Source organism: Mus caroli, unplaced genomic scaffold (genome assembly GCF_978045245.1).
Source record: "Mus caroli unplaced genomic scaffold, Mus_caroli_1 scaffold_2, whole genome shotgun sequence".
In the NCBI taxonomy this organism is placed as follows: Eukaryota; Metazoa; Chordata; class Mammalia; order Rodentia; family Muridae; genus Mus; species Mus caroli.
The window spans coordinates 114,989,236-115,009,310 of NW_028227257.1; the positions used below are offsets into that span (position 1 = coordinate 114,989,236).

General features: G+C 38.5%; 1 protein-coding gene across 4 annotated transcripts in view; it reads right to left on the reverse strand.

The window, feature by feature from the left end:
- Nucleotides 1–20,075, reverse strand: part of Scn2a (sodium voltage-gated channel alpha subunit 2) — a 140,740-nt gene that overhangs the window by 53,754 nt on the left and 66,911 nt on the right. For all 4 annotated transcript variants that reach the window (XM_029472744.2, XM_021156037.3, XM_029472745.2 and 1 more), the window contains exons 9-13: nucleotides 19,633–19,774; nucleotides 19,275–19,481; nucleotides 17,795–18,082; nucleotides 7,255–7,602; nucleotides 2,401–2,533 (exon numbers count right to left, since the gene is read on the reverse strand). In XM_029472744.2, coding sequence (XP_029328604.2) covers nucleotides 2,401–2,533; nucleotides 7,255–7,602; nucleotides 17,795–18,082; nucleotides 19,275–19,481; nucleotides 19,633–19,774 — 1,118 coding nt within the window. The remainder of the gene's footprint in view (nucleotides 1–2,400; nucleotides 2,534–7,254; nucleotides 7,603–17,794; nucleotides 18,083–19,274; nucleotides 19,482–19,632; nucleotides 19,775–20,075) is intronic.

Here is a 20,075-nt window from a genome sequence, read left to right on the forward strand (position 1 = left end):
GCCACTTCTCCATCATTCCCGTGGGGGTTTCCCATCTTAGAGTCAGCAGCAGCTAAGTTCATATCTTCTCTTGCATCTTAATTCCTTCAGTGCTTTTATCTTATACCCCAACATATACACCGACCAAAGTGTATCCACAAAACATCTCTATACAATTCTGCATTTTCAAATATCTTTTTCTCATCATTAAGCAGGATTGTGCATTACTTTGGGTAATGAAGAGTTGGCTGTAGTAGAAAAGAAGGAAAGCAAACGTTGCCAGCCTCGTTAACAAGCCTGGTTTATGAAAGGGAAGGCAAACCAAGTTTTAGAAGAAACCACATTTAAATAAACAGATAATAACAACTAAGAAATAGCCTCACCATTATTTGAACAAGCAAGACCGTATCAAAGTAGGCTTTACTATTCATGTTATGTGCAAAAGATTGCTGCCTATTATTATCTGGCCATTGCCACATTCAAATTGTTCACATGTAACTAAATAAAAAAGTATATATATATATGTATATATCAGGCTTTCATCATCCTAACCAACTCTTGGAGACGTGTTTCCATGCAGGAGGTTGTGTGTGCTTCCATTCTAAGCACTGGATGTCAATTCATTGACAAGGCCAATTTGTAATGGTTTGATTTCTTTTTTCCCTTCCATTACTCCTTACATTACTTCGAACTTAACACTACTAGAAGTGCAAAGCATGACTGTCAGTTTAGACTTACCCTGGCACCTTCTCTACTTCCTGCTTTGGGGAGCAGCCATGCTGCTGACATCGGAAGCAGAACCACTGGCCCCTTCCTCTCAGTGGTTTTGCTATGGCAAGGAGCTGAAGACCAGAGACTCTTCAAAAGATTTACCTGGAGGGATAGGGAGGAGCAAGCTACTGGCAGCTGGGGGGGAGAAGGAGTGTGAGCTAAGCAGGCAAGGTTGGGGAAGAATGGACTTGAGTTTAATATTCCATTGAAGTCAATAAAAAGATCAGGACTCTACCAAAACTGGGACTTGTACCAATGTCTTGTCCATGATGACAGAGACATCCATTATGGTATTTTTTTTTTTTTCTGGTTATGACTTTTAGGCCTTTGATACTGAAATCATAAGATTGTTGCATTGTAAAATACTCTTTCTAAGAATCTACCCAGTCTCAGAAGAAACTATTATTGGGAAGGGAGGTATATGCTGGGCAGAGGGCCAGGGATAAGAAGGAGGGTAGTGGAGATATGAATAAGATACAGTGTATATGTCTATTAAAATTTGAAAAGAGTTTTAAAAAATAGTCACGCACACACTCATTTTCTCTCACCCTTATGCTCCTTTTTTAAGCTTTCTACTTTGACTTACATATTCAAACATACTTTTACATATGTGGGAATGGAAATCAGGGAGACTTGTAAAAGATGGAGAGATATAATACATCTTATATGAAAGTAGGAAGGAAAAATAAGGAAGAGATGGGCAACAGAGAAGGAGGTTATATGTGAAAATATTTTACATAAATATATCTTCCACGTATTGAAGTTGACAGCCACTGTTGATTTCACTTAATATAAAAAGGAAAAAGAACCACATGAGTTTACAAAAGTAGCATAATAGAACAAATAATAACTATAGCATCTGTTGACAGTCTTCAGCATGCAAAGTGCGGGGGTGTTTTACATGTGTCGTCTTATTTAACCATTACAACAACTTTATGCCACATAAATATTACAGTCACATTTTAGCTGGAAAAAAATGAAATTCAAATCATAAATTAGTACATTTAAACTGTGACAGTGCCTGGAAGTGATCACAGATCAAGCTGTTCTCCAAACTTTTATTTTGGTAGTATGAAATCCAGCCTTGTAAATACTATGTTAGCTATTAAAGTTATAAGCTTCAAGCAAGGTAAAAGCCGATATGTTATGATATTTCATCAGTGATGAAGAGAGACACAGAGAGAAAGAGGGAAGAGAAGAGAACAAAGGTACAACTGTAAAATTTTGAACACAATTTCAATGAGGCATGGCACCTTAATTCACACTTTTATTTATAAATCTTGTTGAGTCAATAGATTTCATAATTTGTGTTAGCATGTTATATTTTGTAACTTGTCAAATGTGTTAGCACCATAGTGATAAGCATAAATCTGTCCACTGTTACTAATATCGCCATCAAGCTTAAAGAGTTTATAATGTAAGGTCTGGAAGTCTTATTACAAATGTACCTTCAATTTGTAGCAGTTTTGTAGAAGCTCGTTTAACAATCTATACAAAAGGGTCAAATCCATGTGCTACCACCAATTACGCTTTACCTTTTAAAAGAAGTGGCGATGTGGTTGGTACTAGGTTGGGAAGTATTGTCTTGAAACTTAGGTGACCGTTGTCATATCATTAACAAAGAGCAATGGTGGGGAACTTTTGACTTACCTTCCATAGTGTTGGTCAAAATGCTGGCCATACTCATTGCTCTTTGCCTTGATGTAGGGTCTTCCAACAAGTCCATAGAAACATGGTAAGAACTGGACCTCCTCTTCCTTATTTCTGTTTCAGTAGTTGTGCCCTGAAATACCAAAATTCCAGACAACAAAATAATCACTATTCTTGGTGGTAACAAACCTCAGAGCACTACAGTTGTAGTTGTTACTTAACCAAGAGTTCTACATGCTTCCTCAGATGTAAGGAGTGTCTTACTTTCTCATTGCAGTGATAAAACAGCAAACAAAAGCAGCATAAGAGAGAAACTCTTTTTGACTCATAGAAGTTTCAAGTGGGTACAGCATACTTGGAAGAGGCGACATGGCAGCAGAAAGGGTAGACATAGTGACAGGAAAAGGGGACTGGCTTGTCACACTCATCTGCTGTCTGCACTCAGGAATCTGGCAGTGAACAGAAAGTGGGACCAGGCTATAAAGCCTCAAATCCCATCCTTGGCAACCCAACCCCTTCTTCTGTTCTCTACTCATTAAGGTTCTACAATGTTCCCAGATAGCACCATCAGCTAGACACCCATGATTGGGGCATATGAGCCCATGGTAGACATTTCATAGCTAGACCACAATAGTTCCCTGTGATATTCCTAGAATTACTATATTCGGACTGTTTTTGAAAGTCCATCAGCACTTCAGTCTTCTGTGATTCCATCTTTCTCCGTGCCAAAAATTTGGCTTGGAAGGACCAAAACTAATATCAACTGTATAAACTCAGAGCATCTCACCCATTTCAACTTCCATCTTCAAACTGAAATGCATTGTTCCTGATGTACTCCCAGGTCCATTTTTAGATCATTTATAGACAGGTGCGAAAAAGGCATCGTTATCCAATATGTATCCTTAATAGTTCCCTTAAAATGTGAGCTCTGAATGTAAAACATTTTCTTATTCTTTTTTTTTGGAGACAGAAATCATTTGCCATATCCATATTTAAGAAAAAAAACAAATCTTAGCTAACCTATCATTTCATCTTATACTTCCATAATAGTTCCCTAAAAAATATAAACACTGTATGTAAAATATTTCTTTTTTGGAGACAGATATCATTCCCCAATATTCATATTTTAAAATAATCTTAGCTCACCTATCTTTATATCTTATACTTATGAAACAGATCTAGCCACAGATGAGCTACTTAAAATATCGCAACTCTTGGAACATGCCAATTGGAGTGTTTGGATGTTAACAATCACACAATGACTCAGTTCTTCCCTACTCTAAGACACTCTCCAGGTTTGGCACTAGGTAGGAACCTGCTTCTACCCAGCATGGTGTTAAGAGTCACAGGACAAAGAAAAGAATCTCAAGCATTTCAAAGGCAAGTCTGAGTGGGACTCTCAGTTCTGTGTTACTGCTGTTGCCTAAATGGCAACCTAAGAGTTGCTTATGAATCCAGACATCACTGGGATATGAGCAATGACCATTACTGCTCTGTTAATCATTTGCATGACTGGGTATTTCAAACGTTTTTCTACTCAACTGATGTTATCACGAATGGGGATAAAGATCCATGCTATCAGCTTAGCTCAACTACAAGATGCAGGAGTAGTTGAAGCAAGGAGAAAAGAGAGAATCCGGTACTGAAAATAAAACTATTAAAGTAAAGATGCAAAGATGGGCTCATGGAAAGGAAATATTTACCTCCTGAAAGATGAACCTTTTAGGAAAAAAAAAAAAGAGCAGAGGCCACATAAATATCATTCAATCTCTTCGCTTTAGGCAAAACCACATTCAAAACTCCAGACCTATGGAAGTTTTAATCATAGACTCCAAAATCTCTAATGACACTATTCAGCAAATTCTTCTGAACTTTAATTGTCTCAATGGAATTTATATGTAAAGAACAGGAAATGGTGTGCCTTGCTTAGGACCTGCCATTTGCTGGCCACTGTCTGTTTCCTGTTCACATGTCCCCATTGCCAATTGTGTGTCCCTTCAGCTTCTTCCACAGAACAGAGTCCTGCCCCAAAGCATTGACTTCATGGCTGAAGGGATGCAGGTATGGGAATCCACAGCTTACCAGGTTACACTAGGCTTGGTATCAAACTAAGTCAATCAACCTTTGAGATTTATTCTGCCTTTTCTGATAGGACAAATGTATGGTGACTCCTTGACAGTTCTGATATATGGATTTGCAGTTATATTTATGCAATGAAATTGGGAGTGTTACCCCAAGGGTAGCAATAGCAGTGATGGGCCTACTTCTGTATTCAAGAACCATGTGAACTGTTTCATAAGAAAAAGATTTCCAGGATCCTGCTGCAAAGTTTTAGTCTGAGTAGCTCTGGTACAGCCAGAAAATTTGGAAATTCCATTTCTGAGAATCTCCTGAGAGAGTTTGAAGCATGGCTTAAGAAAAACTGTTTTTTCTTTATCTATTCATGAAGACAGTAATATTTCAGTATTAAACCAATCGGTCAGAACCGGGATTGAAGTAGCTCAGTGGATCAGCACGTGGATTGCATGCATGGGAACTCTCTGCTTCCGGTGTCTTCCTCAACTTCCCTTGTCAGTGTTTCCATTTTATCAATGAACCCATTCATATCCTAAGTGGGATGGTTTATATCCTTGATCCAGAGAGTGGTAAGATTAGAAAGTGTGGCTCTGTTGGAGTAGGTGTGTCACTGTGGGTGTGAGTTATAAGACTCTCATTCTAGCTGCCTGGAAGCCAGTATTCTGCTAGCAGCCTTCAGATGAAGATGTAGAATTCTCATTGCCTCCTGCACCAAGTCTGCCTGGATGCTGCCATGTTACCTTCTTGATGATGATGGATTGAACCTCTGAATATGTAAGCCAGCCCCAATTAAATGTTGTCCTTATGAGAGTAGCTTTGGTCATAGTGTCTGTTCACAGCAGTAAAACCCTAACTAAGACACTAGGTTAGGGCCATTTTAAGGCATTGATTTATTTGTTTGTTTGTTTCTTTTTTTTATATGTCTCTGGTATTTTAATTAAACTGTGTTTAGATTTTGTGAATTAAGGAAAGAAAAAAGAAAAAAAGCCAGACAGAAAGAAAAAAAAGAAAGACAGAAAGACAGACAGAAAGAAAAAGGTTTAGCCAGGCAGTGATGGTGCACACCTTTGATCCCAGTTCTCTGGAGGCTGGGTCAGGCAGATCTCGGTGAGAAGACCTAACCTTATAATGGTAATGACTGTACCATTTAAGAAAATCCAACAGAATGTTGTATTTCACTATGAATGGAGTATAGTAGGGCTTGTAAACAGCACATCTGGTATCAGATCTTAGTTTAAGAATGTATAGGCCTCAATTGCCCCTCTGTAAAATGGGCATAAATTAGTTACTATTATAGTGGGTAATTGGGAGGGTTCAATGAAATAACCCCACAGTGTTCTGGGCAACGTGTTGAACATAACTGGCTAAAATTATTTCTCTAAGAACATGTGACATTTCCTTATCATTCTTCTTGTCTGCTTCACAACAAAGTTCTACTCTTCCATGGCTTGCTAGTTTTCCAGGATACGTGGAAATTTCCTTGGAAGGAAAAGCTGAGAAGAGGCCATAAGAAATCAGTGATGAGCAGCTGCTGTTGTCATATTACAGGGCAAGACATTCCTCTAAGAAGTAATTGAAAACTATTTGGACCATTATAACATGGCTCTAAGAGACCTGTCTGCTTTAAAAAAAAAAAAAAGAAATGATATAAGAGTAATAATATAAAGGAGATTTTATCCCAGCTGGGGAAACTGTGATGTGATCAGACAACATGGCTGAAGTATTTTATAAAGTTTAAGTAATGTTTCATTTAATGCCAACTTGAGGAATGCCCTTCTTTATAAAGGGACCATCAGTGATACATCCTGATAAACATTATTAAGTTGAAAATCTTTTCCATATGCTCAATTTGGGGTGAGTTTGCATATAAGAAGAACTCATGGCAGTAATATGGAAGGCTAAATCCATTAGAAAAAGAAATCCAAAAGAAAACATGTGATTGTAGCCTGTGCTATTCAAGCAGCCTCTTTGCTAATGTAGGGTGGCTGGGTCGTTAGAGTTGGTACTGGGGGCAAGGCACACTATGAAAAATCTGGAGAACTGTGAAGTAAGGGATTTAGATGGGATTAATGTGAGCATGACAGCAAGTGGAGGTGTGAAGTTGTTTTAAAGGGACAGAATAACAAAACCTTTGAAATGCATATATACGTATGCGTGTGCATGTGCGTGTGTGTGTATGTGTGTGTGTGTGTGTGTGTGTCTGTCTGTCTGTCTGTCTTTATATATGTGTTTATGTAATCATGCTCATGTCTATATTCTTTAATTTCTTAATATTTAATCATATTGCTAGGTGTGGTGGCACAGTCCTTTAATTCCATATCTTGGAAAGCAGAGGCAGGTTAATCTCTGAGTTTAAGGATAGCCTGGTCTTCAAAGGAAGTTTTAGTATAGCCAGAGCTACATAGAGAAACCCTGTTTTAAAATAATAATAATAATAATAATAATAATAATAACAACAACAACAACAACGATGATGATAGTTACATGTTTGCACGACAAAAATGTGATTTGACTTTTACATTAAAGTTCAAACTGTAGGAATAATAACGAACAAATATGCCTATGAAACTCATTGTATGATATTAATTTGTAGAGTTGTGTTGAGGGTTTTTTTTTTTAAGGAGATAAGTTCATAGCTTGATAAAACCAGCCACCTCTTGGCCTGGGAATAAAAGATGCAGGGAAATGATCATCTGTGGAAATCAAAACCCACATTCCTGATTGCACCCATGTCCTTGCTTTTTCTATGCTCTCAGATGCAGCTTTAATGGTCCTCACCTCTGGTAGTAGCTGCCCCACAGGAGATGTGAGCGCAGAAGGGCCTCCAACCAGGGAGACCACACCGTTGCAGTCCACTGCACTGTGCATCTTCCCATTCATGGGTAGAGTGGGTATCCCCCGGGAGGCACGGCTGGCCTGGCTAACGTTGCTGGGACGCCTTTCTCCATGTCTGTGTGGTACAAATAGAGAGTCTCTCCTGCTTTCGTTGTCCTCAAACGTGCTGTGTTCATCGTCCGCAAAGTCATTTTCAGAACCAATATCCTTCACCCGACCTTTGAAGCTAAAAAGACTTGCTCTACTGTTGCGTCTTGGGGAAAAAAGGGAGCCTCGGATGCTCAAGAGAGACTAGAAAGAACCAAAAGGAACCAAACAGATGAAGAGAATTAACAACTTGCATCCAGAAGAAAATGGCTCCACCCGCTGGTTCATACCTGCTGGCTACCTCAGGATAAGTCACTGGGCAGGAGTCGAAGGCTCCCTTCCTGCTCAGCTGCTCAGCTGCTCAGCTGCTCAGCACTTTGCTTTACTTTCCTGCCCTCTTGCTTCATGTTCTTCCTATTCTGTCATTTTCTGTGCCTAAGCATAGTTAAAAGCACTCCCACAATGCTGTCTAGTCTTATTCCCGATGCCTGGAGGAGCAGTGCTTGCTAGACCATTCTCTTAGAGCTAAATATCACCAAACGATTCAGTGAAAAGTAATTAAACACACACCTACATTTAGGTCTTTTGAAGCTCAAAATAGATGCAGTAAGAGCTCACAAGTGACCACACCCTGAGGCAGAGCCTCCCCAGAGAAAAATCAAAGCTGGCTTGCTGGTAGACCTGCATAATTATAGTGCAGGAGCAGCTTCGCTCCCCTCCTTTGCATATTTTATAATGGCCCTCATGAATAAATTAAACAAATCAAGCTGAAATAACTGTATGATTCATTTCCTGATTTCCACTCTTCTGTCTCAAGAAATCTGAACAACACGATATTAGCAAAAAAACCCGTTTTCAAATAAGAATCTGATCACAGTCACTTAGCATTTTCTAACGATGGCCTGTTTCCTTACTCTGCTTGGCCATCACACACCAATAAGGATGACTTACCTCTGCTATGCCATCAGTCTGTGTTTCTAACCTCTGCTACACATGCGGTCACTTGACTAAAAGCCATTTCTTTGTGGTTTACAAGATCCTGTACCTTAAGAAAAGCTCCTCAAATCTTGCGTCATTTGATTTCTGAGGCACTAACCCAGTCCCTGACTCTAGAGCACTCCATCCCTGTAATGCATGGAATGGTTACCATGGAGACACAGGGTGTTGTTTGGCCAACTGGGAATCAACACTTTCTTTTCCAACTGTTGGGAAACAGAGGTGCTTTTTCAACTGGGGTTGTTGAGATTATTGGATCTAAGAGCGACAGTGGGTATCATGCTAGACACATGGGAGAAACCTTGGATGACATATGAATAAATACATGGTTAGGCCTGTTCCTGACATACAAGTTGCTGTCTTAGTCACTGTTCTTTTCTGTGAAAAGATATCATGACCAAAACAAGTCTTATTAAAGAAATTTAGTTAGTTTCTTGCTTACATTTTTAGAGACTTAGTCCATTTGCATCATGGTAGAGAGCATGGCAGCATGCCAGCAGATACTGGCAAAGTAGCTGAGAGCTACATCCCAATTCATAGGCAGAGAGAGCCTTGGTCAGGTGCTCACTTTTGAAATCTCCATGCCCACCCCTAGTGACAGATTTCTTCCAACAAGGCCACATCTACTTCAATAAAGTCACACCTCTTAATCCTCATAATTTTTTCAGTGTCACTTCCTGGTGACTACACTCAAATATATGAGCCTATGGGGCTGTTTTTTACCAAAACCACCACAGTCCACTTCCTGCTGCTTATAACCATATCAAAGCACAAAATGTGTCTAGTCCAACTTCAGAAGTCCCCATAGTCTATCACAGTTTCAAGACTGCTTAATATCCAAGGCCCAAGATCTCTTCTGAGACTCAATGCAACCGTAACTCCCTATAACTCTCTATATAAATCAAACCACCATATCTGCCTAAAATTATGCATAGACATTATTTCTATAATCTAATAGTTCTGTTTTTGTAAGCTATTCTGTATTGAATGTCTATAGTCATTAATAGAAATAACACAAATTCAATAATTTAATAAGATGAGTTTGATCTTTTTCCTCTTTGAATGATTTAAGGCCAAATAATAATTTTGTGTCTATGATATTCTTATATTCTTTAAGCAATATGTGTTCTTCTGATTCCCTTTTTAGATAATCATCTTTTCTTCAATGATTTTTGTAATATTTATACCACATTTTTACAGGTCAGATACTTTTTTGTGTTATGTGTCCATTCATTATTCAATAATAAATAACATTTAGGAAGACAGATTTATCCCTCTATAGAAGTTATTTCTTACCATCCCTATCCCTAACCCATCTGTCTTAGTTACTTTTCTATTGCTGTGATAAAATGCCATTACCAAGGCAACTTACAGAAGGAAAAAAGTCTTTGGGGCTATGGTTCTGGAGACTTAAGAGTTCCTGATAGCTGAATGGAGCTAACAAGTGGCAGACAGCAAAGCTCCCATCTGCAACTACAAACGAAGCAGAGAGCACACTTGGGATAGAGGGGCACTTTTGAAACCTCAGTGCCCACCAGTTATGACATAGCTCCTCTAACAAGGCTATACCTTATAATCCTTCCCAAATAGTTACCAAGGTAACAGGGATGAGGGGGAGTGGGACAAAGTATTCAAACATAGGAGCTTATAGAGACTATTTTCATTCTACTTCACCACAGAAATCCTACCTATCATAATTATCATTAGCTCATTATTGTTTCTCATTAGCTCACAACAAAAAAGACAAAAGGGTTTAAAGGAAATACAGTAAAATTCATGTATATGTAACATTTTTAGTAGAGTTTACATGTTAACTTAAAGTACATCATAGATGGATAGAGGGAGATAATCTCAATAAAACTGGTTAAAAGGTGCATTGAGAACAGGGTTTATATATAACAACTAGCTACATTGCAAATAACCAAACCATGTCTTCCTCCATAGCCAGCTCCAGTTGCTTCCTTTTGTGTAGCCAGATGCCTACTGTAGTTCTTACAGCCAGCCATCTCAACCACCCCAACTGTAAAGGTACCTCTCTTTCCCAACATCTGGAAAAGAGAAATGTGTTCTCCATGGGCCAAGCAGAATGTTGTGCCTCTCTTTGAGCCACTGCTTATACTACAGACACGCTTACAATGATTTCCTAAATTAATGCTGTGTTGCAAAGGAAAGACAGCCCAGAAGACACATCCTTCCCACTGGTGAATCTCCAAAAGCTATAACTGCTAATTTATTACAGGTGACCTGGTTCTTAGAAAAGCTTCTAAAGAAAATATCCAGATTACCTTGAGACTTGATTAAAGATGCATTCTTGCCTTTCTTCCCTTCCCTCTCCCACACTTACAAGTCAGAGATGTCTAAGAAATAGTTCACATTTCCACCTATTCTACTGTGAAAATTATAATCTTGCAGTAAAAGCTTATATTATATATTTTTTGGTATGAAAGCAAAAGTAGTTATCAACAGAATATCCATTCCCTTATATCATTAGAACACATGGTTTCTTAATAGTTTGTGATCCTTGACCTTTGAAAATATCTCATAAAAGCTAAGAGGCTCCTACCACTGTATGCGGGAAGAATCTCTATACTTGGTTTGACGTTTTCATTATTACTTCCATGACTTTCAAAGTGGGGTTACTGAAATATCTGCATGGTACCTCTCTGTCTCTGTCTCCTTCCCTCCCTCATCTCCAGTCTTGTTCTATCTCTGTCAAAACAAGATCCAAGCATGAAGTTCTGTGAGGAGCTTTTTGGGTGCTTGTGGGAAAACCAAGACAGAAGTCTTGTGACCTCAGTTTCTTCAAAATCACAATATTGTTCTTAGATTATGCTTTTGTGTCCCTCCCTGGTGTGGCAGATAAGGGTGACTTTACTTCAGATTATTCATTACAACCAGTGATTACAATGTGTTTATATGCCTCTATAGAAAAACATGTTTCTCTGTGGACCTTGTCCACCACATGTGGCTTGATCTTGTGGTTGGACACCTTACTCATATGAGTTCTCTAAACCCTTAGAGTATAAATTGTTTGATGCTTTGAATAAAGTGGTCTAGTGCATGAGACTTTAGTCTGCCTCATTTATCAGCTCCATTCTTCCAGGTCCCATCACCTCTAGAGCAGTAAACACCACTCCATCTTCTTTGCAATCTACCAACTATTTAAAAAAAAACAGGCAAATATATTTTTTAAAGTAATTCATTGTTATTTATAAAGATTGCTTAAGAAACAAATAGGAAATTGAATGAAACACGGAAGGTCATTTATGACATAAATCTCTCACAATGTCTAATCAGCTGGGAAATAGGCACAAGGAGAGGTATACAGATACTATAAAGGAAATGCCATCTCAGTGAGAAAATAAAGAGCAGGGACAGCCCCAGCATTTCCAAGCATAGTGCACAGACTAGAATTGATCCTCTTGGATTTGGAATAATGTAAATTGAAGAAAATGTCTGCAGTGCCAGTGGATATGAAGCTTCAAATTTAGGCAAACCTAGTTTATAATTTACACAAGGTTAGGTTCAGGAGTAGGCAAAATAATCTTCCCTCTTCTCTCCTTCTTGCCCTTGATCTCTTCTTAACTCCCTTCCTCCATTTCCTTCTTCTCTCCATTATTTTATTTTTCCAAAATAATCATGCTTTTAAGAAGAGAGCCCAACATTTAAGGAACTCATATTTGCCAATTAAGATTTATTCAGCTGAAACCATAAAAGTTGTGTTGGCAAATTTTTTTTAAAAAGTAATTTTTCTTTGGTAACAAAAAATCCTATTCAATTTGAAATCATTTATTTCAATTCACAATATTATTTGGCTGTGGGATGGGTCAGCTGATCTACCAAAATGTACATATGTTAACTATTAGGTCATGTGAAACTCTTTATCTGATAAGCTGTGAAGAGAAATAAAAATGTCCTATATATGTGTATATTTTTTTAAAAAATCAAATAATACATTTCATCATCAGCTTTAAAGGACGTTTTCCGGGCTCACGGAAGAAGGCAAAAAGTCCATGAGTTTCGGTGTCAGATTAAGAATCACCCGATATTGAGTCAAATCTATGTGAAAGTGATCCTCTGATGTCTAGTTGTTAGCATTGTTTATAATCGGGGGAATACAATGAATACCTATGATGTAGGCCATTTACATGGTAAATACAGAGCATGCTGGCACCTTCTTCAGAGCAGGTTGACAGGTGAAGCTTCAAGAGAAACCTGAAAGCTCTAAATCTAGAGCAGGGCTTGACTGGCAGTGGCTCTTCTTGCAGGACAGGCCAAAATTGTAGAGGAAAACTGTTTCGTTGATCCTCATATTTCAGAGGACTATCGCCAAGTACATCTCATCAGGGGCATATTGGTTGAGACTGGCAGCATCCTGTCACACCATCTGGGCGGGAGGTAATCACGAGAGGCACTCATGGAGAACTGGAGGTTCAGACACTAACCTGAGGAGATGTTTAAGCTACAGGGAGGATGGGCTGTAAAGAGTGTGGTGGTTACACAAAAGCAGTGGTTCACAACCTTTCTGATGCTGTGGCCCTTTGATATAGTTCCTCACGCTGTGGTGGCCCCAAGCCCTAAAATTATATTAATTGATACTTTATAATTGTGATTTTTCTACTGTTGCAACTCATAATGCAACTCTCTGTGTTTTCTGGTGGTCTTAGGTGACCTGTGAAAGGGTCTTTCAACCAAAGGTGTTGTGATCCACAGCTGGAGAACCACTGAGCTAACAGCACTTGTTGTACAATCCTAAGCACCAGAGTTTGGCTCCAGCATCCACACAACAGGTGGAGAACTGCTGCTTTAGAGACTAAGTCTTCTCTACTCATTGTTGGTGGGTGGGTAGGTGGCTTACGTCCGTCTGTAGCTGCCACATGCCATGCAGGATTGGCTGTTGTGTGAGGCAAAAAGCTCTGAGCCCAGGTCCACTAGGTGGTATGGTTCTGAAGCTTCTTCCCTACTGAGGATGGTTTAGCACTAAGTAGATATTTAAAATACTGAGATGGGTGGCAGAGTGCCTGGCTTCCTGGGTTCTCCCCTTCCCTGCAGAACTGCTATGGGAGAGCTATGCTTGCTTTGCCTACTTTTCAAAGCACTTTAGGGACATATCTTGAGTTGGGAATTTGTAGTTCTTAGGTATACAAACTCTAGAGTTGCAGGAGCTACACATGATTACTGTCATCATCATCATCAATTCTCATTTCTGAAATCTAGCTTCTTTCTTTTTCCATTCCCTTACTCTCACTTCATCTTTATTCTTATTAATTTTGCTTTTAATCTTTTAACTTCATAGTTGATACTATGATGCTTCTCTCATTTTCTTTTTTTTTCCCCTCTTTTTCCATTTTTGAAAAACCATTTCTAAAATTGGTAAATAAACACCTGGTTTATTCCCATTTTATTTGCTTCCATCTAAGCATTATTGGAAACCAAACCTCAAAAGTATGCTGCCTACAAAGATGACCCCAAATTAAAACTGTAAGTCCATCCCCAAAGATGCATGAATTGAAGGGTAGGAAGATAAGAGCTATGACCAGGCAAGACAACAATGTAACCTCTCCACATTTTATTGTCATTGCTTTGTTTTGGTGACAGACTTCCCTATAGCCTAAAACACCCTTTGTAACTGAGTTATGACCTTAACTCCTGATCTGCCTGTCTCCTCCTCCTAAGTTCTCTGACTACAGGCCTATGCCACCACTATTTATGTAGTCCTGGGAACGAAACCAGGGTTTTATGCATGGTATAGAAGCACTCTAGACACTAGACACTCAACTATATTATTAGCCCCCATCAAAAGTTATTAACTTCCAAATAGCCTAATCCAAAGACAGTGGATGTCCTACATGCCAAGCATGTAAGTCTTGTTTTAAAAATGATCAATGAGACCACAAAGAGGATTAGAGGAAACAGACAACAAATAAAAAAGAAATCCACTCAAGATTTGCACATGAAATTCAGCCACTTGAATGAGGCCCCAAGCCAAGAGTTATAAATGAAACAGGTACTGTAGGAATGAAAAACCTCTAGGAATTAAACACTACCACCACCACCACCACCACCACCACCAACAACAACAACAACAACAAACCAAACCAAACCAAACCAAACTAAACCAAAACCAAAACCAAAACCAAAACCAAAACCAAAACCAAAACCAAAACCAAAACCAAAACCAAAACCAAAACCAAAACCAAAACCAAACCAAAACAAACAACCCACTCAACGGAAAGCATCATTAAAAGACCAGACCCAGTGGAATAAAGAACATGGATTGAACAAAGTAGAACACCAAGTAGGCATGACCAGAAAAATAACATCTCCAGGTCATATTGGAGTCAAAGTATTTACACGACAAAGTAAAGAAAGACGCTGCAGAGTTGTGGCAGGAAGGGCTAAGATCCATTCAAAGTTAAGCCACTCAGAGCAGAAGACTTTGCTGAACAAATTCTAAGGCCCTGGAAAATAGGGACTAACACATATCAATCCATGAAACAAAATAGCTGCCAAACAAGATTTCAGCATCCAGCAAAGCTGTCTTTTAAAATAGAATGAGAAAAAGGACTTCCCATGCCATACATAAATGATAGCAATTCATGTCCACTAAGCCAGACACAATGCATCTACTTAAAGTATTACTGCACACAGAACAGGAATGAAGATGGATATAATCAATGCAGAAGTGAAGACTGGGAAGGAAATTTAACCTTGTCAAAACAGCAAATAATGAGTCAGAGAATAATTGACATATACCATCTCACTTTAAATATAAGGTGTCTTAATGCTCCAATTAGAACAAGTATACTGGCTAAAAGGTATAAGAAACAAGATTCACCTATTTGCTATCCACATAAAACTCAAGTCACTATGTAAAGACATAAACAGATGAGAGTGGAAAGATGCAAAAAAATAATCTCAATTAAATGACATCTGAAGACAAATGTGCACAGATTCACTCATACCTGACACAGATTCACTCATACCTGACACAGATTCACTCATACCTGACAAAGCAGATCTGAAGCCAAATTGGAAGAGATAAAGTTGTTACATATTAATAAAAGGAAGACTATGTCAAGAAGGTAAAATGTTTGTAACCTCTTGGTGACACATCTCTGAAATCTCCACTTGAGGTGGAGGAATTAAGATCAGGAATTCAAGGTCATCTTCAGCTGTTCAAGGTCATCTTCAGCTATACAACAACTGAGACCTGGGAAACACAAGACCTTGTCTCTAGAAACCAAATGCAGCAACAATGATAGCTGATGTTCCTGCAGTTCTTATGGAGTGGTCAAGAAATTGAGTAAATCATGAGACTTGGTACCTTAAATCTCTGCATTCAAATACAAATCTTCATCTCAATCATATTTCCAGTGAATAGATGCTTCTCTGCTACAATTTTGAATATATAAGCTCTTTTCATATTTTCTAAAAATGAATCAAAGATCTAAAAGTCAGCCTGGAAAGTCTGAAACCACTGGAGAAGAGCAGAGTGAAATGCTTCAGGATATGAACATAGCAAACTATTTTCTGGAAAAAAAAATACTCCAACAGCTCAAGAAATAAAACAGGATTAATAAATGAGATTGCACTAAATTAAAAAGCTTGGCACTGCAGAAAAATGCATTTTCCTTGGGAAAAGAATGGAGATTAATGAGAAAAATGAGAGACTGATACAGAGCATACCAAGAACTCAAAAACATTAAACACCAGAAGAACAAACGACCAAGTCAGTAAATGGGCAATGAACTGAACAGATAGTTCTCAACATAAGAAATAAACTAGCCAATACATACACGAAGAAGAAATATTCAGTATCATTAGCCATCAGGGAAATGTGAATCAAAATTACACTGAGATTCCATCTCACCTCAGCTAAAAGGATTCATTAAAAATAAGTCACAAGACACCTTCATGGGAAAACACAAATTGTAAGTGCTGGTAAGAATTGTGAGAAAATTGAACCTTATACAATGTGGGCAAGGATACATGTCAGCCCAGCTACTCTGGAAATATAGAAAGAGGCTGCTTAAAAAACTAAAAATAGAGCTACCATAGAATCCAACTATACCACACCTGGGTGTGTATACTCAAAGGAATTTAAGTCAACATCCCAAAGAGATACTTGCATATCCTGTTTACAACAGCACTATGCATAATTCTGAAGCTATGTGATCAGCCCAGGTGTCCCTCAACAACAGATAAAGAAAATGTGGTATCTCTACACAACAGAATACAATAATTAGCCACAAATAATATCATCACAATAAAGCCACAAAGCACTTAACAGTTCATCATTTCAGCAGAAAAGAGCTGGACTCAAAAATACATTTCTAGGTTCTACATATGAAAATGTATGTATATATATGCAAATATATACATATATGAAACACACATATGAAAGTAGAAAGTTTGATTTTGGAAGAGGAAAGAGACTAGCGAGAGAAGGAGACAGAGGCTAAATGAATTAGGGGTGTGAATATGGATGCTCAAGGTCTGCTATGTGCTTATGTGAAAACTGCCACAATGAAACTTTCTACTTCATATTGTAACTCATATTGCAAGCACCAATACAGTGGGTTGCCATTGTCACTGGTACCATAGGCATACTGTAGTTTCACTCATGGTGAACTTGTCCTCCAAGGAACTGTATATTTCTGGGAAATTCTCATGGCAATTTTAAACAACCAAGGGATCTAAATAGTGGGATTTCAACAGCTTGGCTGGGTCCATAAGCTAGAGGCATACAGAAAACATTTTCTTGCAATATGTAAATCAGTGCATTCTTTGAATTCCTGTCCTCCTTTAACACGAGGCACAGAAAATCAACTGCAATCAAGCATCACTTCTAGTTAGTGGCATGGTTCTTAGCGCCTGTCTACCTGTGATTTTTGACTATACTTTAGAAAAGAGTTTGTTTCAGCTCCCTTTGAAACAATGAATAATTCATTCTTAATGAGAGCTTTCACATGGATGGGTACAGATGGCTCTGAAGCATCCCCGGTCCACTTCTGGGCACCAGCCACTCAGAAAACCTACAGCTCACTGGGTCCAAGCACAGTAGCTAAGAAGGGATGGGGACCATCTGTGATCATTCCCCATGTGGAACACTGCCCAGAGTCTCAAGTCTTTAATAAAACCTCAAAACCACAAACCTTCCCAAGCTCAGTGTGGTATGAAAATGCCTTTCCCAAGCTTCCAAAATAGTTATAAAACTCGCAGGACCTCTGAGATGGAAACCCAACCCTCGAGTCTTACTACCCTGGTGGAAAGCGTCACAAAGTTCATTCTAGAAGGGCATCTTCAACCCCACCAAATACTGGCAGAGTTTTAAAAGAAACCCTATTGTGAAAATGCAATCTATTTCATCTCTGTTTGTTTCGTTTGTTAGTTTTACCTGGTGTGGAGAGGAAAACCTCTTCTCGTAGGTCAGTCTACTCCCTTCTAGGGAAAACCGGAAGCCTTTCTTTCGTATGCTGTCTTCAGAGGCAGATTTCCGCACAGCATCTTCCTTCTCTTCCTCTCCAGCTTGCTCTTTCTGTTTCTTTTTCTTTCTTCTGTTTTTCAACTCCTTTTCACTCTTGGAACTTAACTTTGACGCTACGGAAGAACTCTCCGAGAAAACACCTATCCCACCTGCTCCGCTGAAGTCTCTGGATTCTGCAGACGCTGCTGCAGCTGCTGCCTAGAAGGCACAATGTAAGCATTGGTTGTATACAGTTTCAACGTCACACATTTACTGCTTCGTTTATCTAGAATACAGTGAATGACCCTGAAATACAATTTCGAATTCTATCCGGTACTTTGGAAAACAGGACCTTCTCATTAATCGGAGAATAAAAATCAACATGGAAGTAGACATATATGAATGATGAGTCTAATTCTGATCTGATGTGGCGCTATAATTATCTACTAACATGAACATAACAAACATAACATTTCCCATGTGATCAAAACAAGATTTAAAGAGGAATTAAAGAATTAAAGTTTGTTAGTTAACTTCAAAGGCATTTGCTCTTTGCCACATTCGACAATGACTACCAAAGAGAGTTAAACTCACTCAAGTATTTATCGATTAAACCTCTTAATCTTTTTCTTAATAATTGTTTAATTGAAAATGTGCAAGATATCACAGACTATATATTAGGATATCTTGGGATGCCAGTATGAATCTGTAAATGGTAAGCATATGGCTTTAAAAGAAATACAGTGTTCAATATTGTTGTAAATACCCCTGTCTACTTAATTTTGGCCTTTATTATAGATCCAATGATAGTGATGTGCATTCAACAGACAATAAGAGGCAAAAATCAGGTCATTGAGTTAGCAAATGTCATTAAGTCAAATGTATATATTTAGAAAAATAAATGCCTTATCTTGAAGACTCATTGAGTCTACGTTAAGAGTTTCCAGTGTAAGAAGCTGGGGGTGTTAGTGTTGTCATGATTTCGTGTTAGATAGAGTCCTGTGTTTCCTGAATCTGTGAAATCATTGCAGTATGACTTGCATTTTCTGGCGTTTTTCATCTCTAGTGAGGTTGTATTGAAGAAGCCACTCTAACTGAATTCCTGTTTGCTGGAGTACTAAGGAATTGCTTCCATTGACAGCATAGTGCTCTGCCTACTTTATAAGCTTCAGTGAATGAGGATAGTCAGTTTCTCAAGGTGTCACAAAGAGGAAATTGTCAAGAAAGCAATTGTAACTCATTGTGTTTTGATGCCCTTGGTGTATATCAAAACCAAAGATCAATGAGCCTTTTGCTTACAACCGAACAGATCACTGACATCACACACACCTTTGTCTCTCCAATGTCAACAGCAGCCTTCAGGTCAGAGAATGGAAATAAACACAACACACCCTATGCCCGCCAACTTTACCTGAGCTTCTTCTTGCTGCTTCTTAAGTTGCTCCAGCATCTGCTGAAACTCCGCCTCCTTCTGTTCAGCCTCCTCCAGCGTGGCCTGGTTCTGTTCTTCATAGGCCATGGCCACCACAGCCAGGATCAAATTTATTAGGTAGAATGAGCCCAAGAAAATCACAAGCACAAAAAATATCATATATGTTTTCCCAGCAGCACGCAAGGTCTTTAAAAAAAAAAAAAGAATGGAAGAAAGATGTTTATAAATTTCACATCTGCTGTTTCAAGCTCCTTCTCTAAAGTAATAATATATCCCTCACAGTTCCCTTGGTCAAGAGTCCCATGCTTCCTAGAAGAATCATTATGTCAGTTCTTACCAGCTGATAAAGGTTTTCCCAGAAGTCTTGAGTCATAAGACGAAATAAGGACAAGAAGGCCCAGCTGAAGGTGTCAAAACTCGTGTAGCCATAGTTGGGGTTTCTCCCAGCCTTCACACAGATGTATCCTTCCGGACACTGGCTGTAATTACATTAGAGAGGAGAGAGGAACTAAGTATCTGAATCCATTGTTTTTGTTTTTGTTTTTTTTTCCATTTTACTTGATGTGAATTATTTTGTACAGGCTTATTTAGCATGTATCCTGCACTAGGTGGCATTCCTTTAATTCCTAATTGTAATATTATATTTACCACACATGTATATAAGATAGCCATATCTTTTTAAAGATTTATTTATTTATTATATGTAAGTACACTGTAGCTGTTTTCAGACACACCAACAGAGGGCATCTTATCTCATTACAGATGGTTGTGAGCCACCAT